The 11215-nt window shown below is 53.3% G+C and overlaps 1 protein-coding gene across 1 annotated transcript; it reads left to right on the top strand.

Moving 5' to 3' along the window:
- Positions 1-882: 882 nt before the first annotated feature.
- Positions 883-10353, top strand: VOLCADRAFT_97460 (uncharacterized protein; the record flags this gene model as incomplete). The annotated part of the gene is made up of 16 exons (XM_002956462.1): positions 883-1172; positions 1437-1461; positions 2133-2364; positions 2598-2717; positions 2979-3148; positions 3445-3477; positions 3713-3778; positions 4197-4343; positions 4520-4682; positions 4883-5620; positions 5857-5975; positions 6367-6408; positions 6797-7101; positions 7562-7680; positions 8663-8794; positions 10076-10353. The coding sequence occupies 16 exons, from the start codon at positions 883-885 to the stop codon at positions 10351-10353; spliced, it is 2979 nt and encodes a 992-aa protein (XP_002956508.1).
- Positions 10354-11215: the final 862 nt, after the last annotated feature.

Here is an 11215-nt window from a genome sequence, read left to right as displayed (position 1 = left end):
CGGCCTCTGATCTGTCCTTCCGTACGCCGTCACGAGGGAGCAGTCTGTGTTATGTGTAAGGCTGCCAAGTGAAGTCGATGGGCGAAACGGAATTTTGTATACCGATCCTCCAATGTGCCTGTCGGCGCGCCGTTTGGCATCCAAGGCCGATTTGCGTACCTCGTAACGCCCACACTGGCGGGTGGTGGCCAAGTGCGTCCCATGCTTGTGTACGACAGTAAGATTCCAATTCTTACGACGGCTTTCGACGTTAGTACTTCATCACGCCAACGATATTTTTCGTGAACGGATACGTCTATTTTATTTCGCTGGCTAAAACATAAAGTTCCCTTCACTTTGGACTGCTCATTATCAGAAGCCGCTGGCAACACAGTTGTTTATGTTCTTCTAATATTCCTCGGTTTATGTTCCTTTGATATCGCAGGGTATGCGGCGTATCAGGATCACTGTGGGCCCGTCTCCCCGGGCAGCATAAAGCCACCAAATTATCCATATCCGTAGCTGGCCTCTCTAGCAGTAGCTGTTCTGACCGACCCACGGGTCACACGACATCGACGTAACGCCCTCCCACAGCGCGGGTCGCCTCGCCGACCTATCCGTCGCCTCCACGACACTCTCACATACAAACAAACATATTTACGTACTTAGATTGCAACATAAACCCCGGACGTCAGATCTTTCTACGGCATTTTTCTGCGCAGCCGCAGCCTCCGCAGCCCCCACCTCCACAGTCACTTCCACAACCATTCCTCGTCTGGTTATTTTGCTGATTAATCTTGACTGATAGGAAGCTCTTGAATCCACATCGTAGGCAGAGCTGGGGCAGTAAACCCAGGGGTTTCTGTACCGCTGCGCCTAATCTGTAAGTGCCCCCCGAGGCCCATGGGTCTATCACGACGCCTTGTACGACCTCTTCGTGGCATAGTCCGTGCGGAGGCGGTGGTGGGCGCGGGCGTGGGTGTGCGTAACCCGGCACGCCGGCCCGCCCGCATGACAGTTTCGACATCGGCCCTAGCGCTCTGTGCTGCGGTGCTCACCGCCATTGGTACGGCAGCGTGGCTGGTATTACTGGGCGTAGCTAGCCCGCCGGCAGCGAACGGCTTTGTGCCCTGGGACTTAACCAATTTTCAGAACGAGTACGCCTGTGACAACACTACGGTTCGGATTGTGCGGTGAGGCGAGGCATTGGTGGGCGCCGAATCCGATTAGAAAAGTATTGGCTGCAGAAATTCTTCAAAGTCTGTATGTATAGACAGTTACAAGTTATATTGAGTTACTTAAGAATAGACATGTTTAGAATATTATAGAAAGTGAGCATAGGATAGGGCTGGCCCCGAAAACCCAATACTCAGAATCCGTGATCTGCATTACCACCAGGCCGCGAACGGTACAGCAGGTTCAGGCGGCTGTTCGCCGTCACAGCAACATTATCGCAGTTGGCGGCGGATGGTCTTGGAACAGGTAGGGAGATGCGCTGCAAGTGCTGCACAACATCCGTCCCTTGAGGGGATAACAATGAACTGCGTTATTTTCTATTACGACTATTACTACTGTTATTATTCATCATTTTGTTATATATAATTAATATTAATATTATTACAATTGCAATCATTGTGTGAATGATTGGGATCCGATCAGATCACCACCACCGTAGTGCTGCCTGAATGCCGTACTAGAGCCGTACTACGCCCACGGCACGGGCAGCTTTCGTTAGTAATCCGCGGGAGGTCGGGCGACTTCGCCCAATCCAGAGCAATGTGTTTCATAACGATTTTACGTGAGCGTTACGACGTTCCGGCTATCGTCTCAATGGGCGGGTTACTCCGTCGTGGGAGCCGTACACGAATGGTGTGGACCCCGCGTTTGCCAAATCACGCGAGGCAAACGCGCAAAATAAATTATTATGTTCCATGTGTCATATATATACTAGTATTACTATGATGCTTCCTGTTTCCTTTACCGAAGGGAAGTTATTTAGTAAATAATTTTGGCTTCATCTTTGGGGGTGGTCACGCCGGTGCAGTAGCCGATGCTGGCTAATGCTGGCCATTGCCTTTGGGGGCCCACCGAACACGCAACCGTATAACACCCACATGACGAATACCCGCACCTGTCGCCGCGTGTGGCCGCAGGGCTTCTTTTGCGCCAGCAACGGCTCGGCCCCCTTCACTCCGGATGGATATAGGTGGGTTAATTCGAGCGCCAGTAACGGCCACAACGGCAGCAGCAACAGCGGTTACGGCGTGCTGAGCAACTGGAGGAGCTCGCCGGCGCCCAACGGCCCGGCTAACATTGTGATGCAAACGATGAGGCCTTTGCGGATTGAGGTCAACGAGACAGAGGAGAGCGTCACCGTGGATGCGGGTGTGTGTGCGTGGGATGGGCATTGGCATTGATGTTGTCCGTTTGCGTCCCGAGCGCGGCTTAAAAGAGCTCCTGAATGGTAGTATTGCGTAGTAAACTACAGAACATTTCCCGTTTTTGTTCTGGGAAATTTCTCCGAGGATTTATTTCCGGCACATTTTGAACAGGATATGCGTGTGCGTGTGTATGTATGTATGTATGTGTGTGTGTTACACCTCGGTTGCATGACCCAGAGAGGTGTAACGAGCCCACCCATATGGATACATGCGAATGTGTTCCCGAGAGTTCCTCTGAGGGCGGCTGCAACCTGACCGAATGGTCTACAAAGTTCGAAATAATGATTAATCCGAAAGGTCCGAAAAGCCATGCCATGCCTGTCTGCCTTTCCCGCATGCCAGACCCTCTGTCTCGGCGGCCACAGAAACCCCCACTAAGATATCTCCCGTATCCTCTCTCCCCTCTCTTTCCCCTCTTCCTCCCGCTGGAATTGCTTCCACGACCTCGCTGTCCTCGTATAGCTTACCCATGAAGTCAGGGTCCGTGTGCGTGTGTGTGCGTGTGTGCTGTGTGCATCAATACTGTGTATGTTTTGGTGTCATCCCTGCACTGTGCAGGCATCCGAACGATTGACCTGCTGCGCTATCTGGCGGCGTACGTCACCCCATCCGCCCCAGCGGGGTGGACTCTCCCCGCCTTCCCGTGGTTCGTGTTTCAAACCCTGGGGGGTGCCGTATCCACAAACACACACGGTAGTAGCCTCAAGCACAGCTCCTTGTCCAGCCAGGTAGGAGATCTCAGAGGCGGATACGTGGGGTGTTAGTAGAGGGGGAGGGCGATTTGGTCGCGTTGGGCAGCTTCTCCGGAGCGGATGGAGGAGTGTCCTGGCTGTGGAGACGCTTGACGATGATGTGGAGAATGTTGGGATCTGTGCTTCGATTTGTGGTGGTAGGTAAGGTAGGGTGGCGCACCGGTAAACCCAACCCCGGGGGGCGAATCCTATCCAATCCTATGGCATCCTGTCTACAGCCGTACTAACCACCAACCTCCAACCCCCCTAACCTCCCAACCTCTACCTGCCAGGTGCTTGCGCTGACAATGGTGTTGGCGTTGAAAGTGCGGAGTTGAAAATGTCCAATTGTGACCCAACAAAATTGGCAACCTTGACCCGGGCGATCAAGTTAGTTAATGCTTCCTTTTCTTCCAATATCCCGCGCTTTACGTTTCCCTCGGGACCTCCATTGCATCTTTGTCTTTTTTTCTCTTTTCTTAATTCTTCCTTCCCTCCGATTTCCCCTTCCTCCGCTTCACAGCACACACACCCTCTTCCATTTTCGCCGTCCGATCCCAGGCGGTCCGTGTGGGTGTGGGAAAACTGGGCATCATCACGCACATCAAGTTCCGCATCATGCGTGAGGTGCGTCAGGCGGGTCGTTGGTGCAGGCTGCACACTTTTCGGCGGGTCGGTGCTGGCCGGGTACCTTGGATGCTTGAGAGGGTCTTTGCGTCAGTGGGGAATATCTGGAAAGAGCTCGGCGGGTCGGCGGGTCGGCGGGTCGGCGGGTCGCAAGGACGGCCGCCGCCGGAGCCGCCGTTTTCTTTTTCACTTCCAAACGCCAGGTTTCGGAAACAGCACTACGTACCGATCAAGCACGTATCGCGCGAGGACTGCTGCAAGCCAAAACCAACTAACCGTAACCCCCTGAGAACAACAATGACATGTACTGACACCTACGAGTCGAAACAGCGAAGCAGTGTCAAAAGCCGCCGATAGACCGGACGATGCCCGAACTACCGCATCCACCACCGAAACAACAAAAACACCGCAAATGCAGGTACCCGTCACCCGTACCATTCGGCGACTGACCTCCACTGAGTTTTTGGAGCTGTTGAGATCCGCTCAAGATCAGTGGAACACCAACGGCTCACTGCCTGAGTGGATGGACGAGACGGAATGGTTCTGGGTACCGCAACGACATGAGGTACGACAACTGGTCAATCTGGGACTTGTGGAACATTGCGGTTGGGGAGGATGGTCTACTTTTTAGGTGAATAAGACTCCGTGCTTTGAGCATTGCCCCGCAGGCAGGTGCCACTGCCGTGATCCGCTAACTGCCGTCGTGCACCTCTCCCATCGCCTTTATTGCCTCGAGTCCAGTTCTTGATGGTCACGTTCACGAGGGGCGATAGCTCTGACGCCGCAAAGCGACTTGAAGCTCTCCGGGGTTATGCACTTGCCGGCCCGGAAAACACGACCGCCTACAACACATCCTTGGCTTTGCTGGAGCAAGCGAAGGACCTGCGCAACGTGACCGTCGATGGTGGGCGCAACCCTCCCTTGGGGCAACAAGGAAACAGCCTTTATTCCCGTACCTTCAAAACACAATCCAGGTTTTTGCCTGATGATGTATTGGGTAAAATGTTTATTTTCCGCATTTTGGAAATGCGGGCGTTCTGGTAGCGGTGTTTTGGGGCTCGTCTGGGACCCTCTGGACTTCTCAACCTGCCTCCTTCCCTGCAGTTTTCCCGCTGCTGGCCAACGTCACTTTCGACCCCGTCACCAACATCGCCGACATCGCGCTGCCAGTCCTACGCCAACTGAACGACACTGTCCTTAACGTGCCTTGGCAGCAGGCCCCCGCCGCCGGCGCCGGCGCAGGTGCCGTACCCACCGGCAGCGACGCCGGCAGAAGCGCGGCCGCTGCTGATAAGTCGTCGCCTGCAGTAGCCGCCATGGCTGGTCCAACCACTCCGGCGCCGCGGCCGTCAGCGCCGCGGGTATCGCGGCCGTCAGCCAGCCTCGATGCCTTGATAGCGGCAGTGGCGGCGAGCCGATTGCCAAAGCCGGCCGATAATGTGTCGACGCCAGCAAATGCGACGACGGATACGAATGCGTCAATGGCAGTGAATGCGACGGCGCCAGCGGCGACGCCAACACCCACTGAAGAGCCTGAGGTGGTGGCGGCGGGGACCGTGACGGCCGTGCCGCTACCCCCGACATCACCGTCGACGTCGTCAGGACCAGGCATTATTGACGGAGCGGCTCCGGCCGCCAAAGATCCATCGAAGGTGTCCTCGCCTGACACGAATTCTCAAAATGGGATGGTTAGTTTGTTCCGGGCGCGAAGCGACCCCACTGCCAGTAAGGCAACGAGCCGCCAGCGGTCGACAATTAATGGTAGCGGCGCGAGCACGGCTTCGTTGAACGAGGCGGGGGAGGGCGAGGTCTGGAGCATTCCGCAACGGCGGCCTGCGACGGGTAGGTGATGCGAAACCAATGATGTTACCTAAAATAAATAAAAGGTAAACTGCAAAGATCTAGAAAATATAAAGCTGTAAGAACGGAAATCAGGCAGCTACATGTCAGCAGCAGCTGGCGCTGTTAAAAGCAGATTCGCCCTTAAGAGGCCTAGTAGGAAGTTTCCCCAACGTTCCCTTAACCAACCTCTGATCTTCGAAGCATCCACTCTTCCCACACACACGTCCTTGGCGCAGTGTTCTATGGCCTTGCAAACATGGCCGATGCCTACATCGACATTTCGCGCAGCGGGGTGTATTCGGTCGCCGCCAACGCAACGAAGGAGTCCCAGAGCTCGTATCTGTTTCAGCCTGAGGTGCGATTATGCACACACCGCGAAGTCTTCTTATTATTTCCCAGCGAATCCTTTTTGGTCCATTTTTATATTTCCCTTACAAGTAAGAGGAGGATTACTAGATGTCCTTCTAAATGTTTTGGGGCGGCCACCCAAACCTGTGCTGTGCTGTGCTGTGCTGCTGCACGGGAATTAGATATGCCAAAACTCTAAAACCCTAAGCCCCGGTATTCTAAGTGTTTGTTACGTGTGCTGGAAGGGATTGAACGGAGTTTCGTACTGGTCCCCTTTCGTAACGCTAACTTGACCATGGAAACGGGACCTGTAGTTCTAACGCCCCCGTCGTTGCGTGTCTGCTTGCTGCCGTGTCAATTGTTTTGCTGATGCACGAACTGTACTGCAACCTTGGCAGTCCATTTTGGAGATCAACATTCGCCGGGTTACGTACGACCAGGTGGGTGGGTCGGTGGGGTCGGCATTTAGATAATTTAAAAGGTTGGATCTTGGGTTTTAGGGTTTTAGGGTTTTGGATCAAATTTCAGATACGAAATATCCGAATGGCAAGTTTGGGAAGCCTTCCCTCTGTTTTCATCAATTTACCTAGTCTGGTGCCCGCCTGATATCTTCCTGGCATGTCCTCGTTTATAAAGAGGAGGCTGTCTGAGCATTGTAAGCTAAAGCTTATTATGCTGCCTGAGCATAAGCTTATGCTTTAGCTTATTATGCTCAGACAACCCGACTCTTTCCTCGCTTGTGTGTGTGTAGTCCTTTCCTGTTGTGTAACTCCGAAATTGGCTGGTGCCTTGATGTTTCCTGATCCCCGCCGTACGATTGTACTGCAGTTAGAAGTCGCCATGCCGGTCTCCAGTATGGCCGACTGCTGGAAAGGCCTGTTGGAGCTTCTGTACGGCGCCGACAACCTGGATGGTACGGAGTACAACGGAACCGCATCACCGCTCAGCATCATTTCCAAATCAGGCAACAATACAAACGGTACATCGCTCATCGGCCCCGATGGCCGCCCTGACTACGGGTTTCGGAGTAACCCCCTGGTCCGTACGACGGGCAATGAAGACGGACTCCTCAGCCCCTCAGGCGGTCAACCGCATATGTGGCTCAACATTGAGGACTACCTGTACTACAACAGGTTCGTACATACTTGCAGATGCCGTAACACCGTTTGTCTTGGAGGGTTGAAGAACTTTACATACCGGAATCCACGCCTGGCTTAAATGTCAAGTCTTGTACGACCTTGTACGATCTCGAACGAGCTTGGACGAGCTTGGACGAGCACGAACCGGGGGGGAATACGCGTCAGTGCTACCCCTGGTACCTTGCTGTGTGTTTGCCCTGATGCTGCAAGGTGATGCAATTTCTGAATCCATCCCCACACTTCCAATCCGAGTCGAACAATTCAAGTTGGTCCTTGGTTGCACATCTGGTTTGCTTCTACAGCAAGCGTTCCTAGAGGTGGAAATAGCCGGTAGCGCTCTTGTTCTTGTGCTCTGTCAAGCGGTGCGTGCGAGAAGAATATTGTGATAAGCAACCTGCTTACGTCCGTACGTCTGTATGTGCGTACATACGTTCGTACATACGTACGTATGCAGGCCAATGCGGCGAACGAACGTTGTGTTCAAGGCCTTGGTCGGTTATCTGCGCAGCGACCCCCGGTGCGGGAAAGCCGGTCTGTCGGGCGCAGGTGCCCGGCTGCACTGGGGCAAATCCGGTGAGGCCTTTGGTTTGCCTGTATGTCTGTATGCAACACAGGTCGGGGGGGCCAGGGGGCTAGGTGACACGGTCGCCACTGGAAAGGAAGAGACGTGCGGTGTCCATGTTTACAATAACTGGTTGGGGGAAACTAGGGGGATAGTTGTAGTACCCTGGGAATCACGGGATCTGTCATCCGCCGGTCGGTTCTCTCCTGCAAAAAGACGTGATACAACAGGGTAGAAGTTGGGAGGGGACCCGTTACTGCAGTAAGCAGTTGGGTAGTAGTAGCCGGTATTACAGCGAGCCTCAGACCAGGCCCGTGTAGGGAAGGGAAAAAAGGTCATGTTATTAACGTCGTCAAGTTGTGGGATAGGAGGAGCCTGTTCTTTTATTTCTGAATTAAGCATTGGACGAGCCTGTTGTAAGTATGTAGATCGGCATAGAAGTGTCAGTCCGCCATGTGGCAGTGTCGACCCGTCGTGGTGCTGTATGTATATCGGCACCGAGCCTAAACCCTAGGGAGCTAGGAATCGGTTTTAAATGATTATGCTGCAAAGCGAATATCGCAGCAATTAGTCTTTGTTCCGGACGTGTACGACAGGTTGGCCTGACGCGGGCTGCTGGCACGGCGACAAAGAGTATCCGGACACTTGGTGCGACTTCGGATGTGTTGTACGGCAGCTTGATCCACATGGTACGCGGGGAGCAACAAAGCTATGTAGCAAGTGTGTGTGTGTGGCTATGTAGAAGCACGCAGTGTGTAGGAAGTATGTATGTGTGTGTGCGATAGCTCCGTTCGCATCCGTTCGTGGCTGCCGTCCGGGTCTAATATGTCTGTGTTGAATTGGTGCCGCACACGTGTACGCGAATCACTCGTCGTCTTCCCGCGGGATATCGCTTCGCCGCCTGACTGTGCAATGATACCCTACTGAAACTCAACAAAACCGGCAGAACCCTCTACTCCCACTTGGCGCGCCGCTGCCTCCCGTCCTAAACAGGCAAGTTCCGAGATTCGGCCCCAGACCGTTGGAACTGGAACGGAGTCAACTTGGAGCGCTGCTGTATGCCGGATCGCGGCTTCCTGCGGCCGGAGGAGGATCCGAAATGTGTGTGCAAGGTGACTCAACCCCGTGCGGCAGAGACTTGCCCGCCGCCGCCGTACTACACCTATAGGTAGACAACACCTGTACCCCAATGGTATATGACCACCATGACCACCACAGCGCCGAGGAGACGTCACATACCTAGCACCTAGTACCTAGTGGACGGTATCACCGACGATTGGGTTTTAGGGTTTCAGGGTTTTATGTGGTGTTCGGGTTGAAGATTTCGGTATTGGGACGTGTCTCTGTCTCTGTCGTGTTGTTATTCCTAACCATTTCTGATGCACACGTCCACTGCTCGGTGCTCTCTTGACTAATTTAGGATTTGGGACCACTGCGTTTTGGCCGGCCTGATTACTTATTAGTTCTGGAGCAGGCACTCATTTTACTCTTTAAGAGCGGGGGTTGTGCGGTGTTGTGTACAGCATCGCGCAGCCATCCGCTTTATTGTAAATGTGAAGACCTTGTTGTTATAGTCATTGCGGTATCCTACCTCGGTATTACATCAATCGTTATCCCGCCCAGCTCCATCAGCCGCGTCCGAAGATCATTACGTGAGAGACGTAGTGGAGATTGGATTGGACGGTTCTGGAATGTTCGTGTTTTACGTATCAGAGGGATGCAAGCGGGTTAGATGCGAGATGGGATTCGGTCACGGGAATGCGGACAGGGGGGTTGGATCGCGGCTGGGAGATCCGGACAGCCGATGGCCAAGGGGTACCAAAGAATGTGAAAAAACTGAACAGTACTCTATCCCTCGGTAAGGTTTCGGTAAGGGTTTCCGTAAAGATTTTTGAGACATGTAAGGGTTCTTAAAAGATATATAAGGGTAATTTGAGTCCGCGGCAATTTTCCTTCTGAGACTTCAGTCGTCCTCTGAAAGTGGTTTATTTTAACTTTGTGTTTTAGGGTTGTATTATATCATGTATTACATCGCCCACGGTATCCTCTACGCAGCATTGCAGACCCGGTGGCTGTGTATCCCTCTAGCTAAACGGGTGTGTGGATGTGCTGTTGTATGGTATGTATGCATCGATGTACGCATGGATGTATGTATGTGTGGTTTTATGTGGGGTTGTATGTGCGTTTCGCAAGTCGAGCCTTGCTTGGAATGCCTTTGGTTTCTGGGTCAAGACGATGCAGGCGGCCACTGCCGTTGTATACCTCCATCTTCTATTTGTTACTGTCTATTACCGCGGCGACTGCTATTGCTGCTGTCGCTGTTTGCGTTCGCGGGCTTGGGGCCGCGGACTCAAAAGTGTGGTCCCTTGTTAGGGCCCGTCCGCGGGCCTCTGATTGATCTCGCAGCCAGCTCGCACCGCTCGCTCATCGGTGCGGTTCACGGGGCGCCCTGCGTGTGTTTGTCGTTTGGCTTGGCGGTCCTGGCCGAGATGGAGCTTATTCGCCGGATACCTGGTGCTCTGGACGGACTGAATGCGGAGTCAGGGTTCCTTCATTCTGCTGAACGAGCCGTCGTTTACGACCCCCTTAAAGAGGGTATACGCCCCGACACTAATACGCGAGTAGGGTGTGCCGAATTCCGCAGCCCCTTCATGACTTCAGTGAACAGTGAGGCATTCTTTTAACAGATCGGTGCTGAGAGGGAGATGGTCTCGCGCACTTCCGGGTTGGACGGCTAATTCACCTGACCAGCACGAGGACTCTTAAATAGTACAGCGGCGGTTTCCCAGGCACCGGCGTTTATTGCTCTTCCGAGTGCTTTTTGCGAAGTCGCTGCCCTTTTGCCGCCCTTTTGCTGCGAAGGAAGCCGGCATAATGGCATGTGTCGATACGCAGGAGCTGCGGGTGATGGAATTGTATCTAGGCTGCAATAAAAAAAGGATGTGCAAGAGTCCTGCAGGGCTCGAAGAAGCATCCAGCTGTTTGCACGCGTATTAGGCCTTTCGACATCTAACAAGCGAGAGAGGCCCGGTAACCAAATCCGTACACCAAAAATAAAACAACAATCGCGAACATCAAGTTTCATATATATACTAAGGCCAGTTCAAAGTTTCAGCAACCTTCACATTCAACCATAAGCGGCTTTCAAAAGTAATCAACCTCCCTACATCCTTCACGTAAACTCTCACCTGCCCACGCACACTGGCGTGCAAACACGCACGGAGGCTGCAGCTGGGTTTCGCGAGGTCGCTTTTCCAGTTTCACCGCTTACCGCATCCGCAGAGGGCTGCTGCTGGCAGCTGCACAGCACGGATCTAATACCAACCACCAATCGCGTACAGTACCAACATTTAAATCCAACGAAAAGCAACATTTTGTAAACTGTGGCCCGCCGCACAGCAATTGCTTGATGACTTCCTTGGTCATTATTCTTATTTTTCGTGGCAAATTATTCGGCTATCAAAAGTTCAGCAGCCCGCACTGCACTCACCATACAGCAAAGAAAAGCTTTCAGTAGCCACTTAGCCACCACCACACCTGCCTGCC

This window comes from Volvox carteri (genome assembly GCF_000143455.1).
Source record: "Volvox carteri f. nagariensis unplaced genomic scaffold VOLCAscaffold_61, whole genome shotgun sequence".
Taxonomy (NCBI): Eukaryota; Viridiplantae; Chlorophyta; class Chlorophyceae; order Chlamydomonadales; family Volvocaceae; genus Volvox; species Volvox carteri.
The sequence above is the reverse complement of the archived record's forward strand: the minus strand, read 5'-3'. Positions and strand labels throughout refer to the sequence as shown.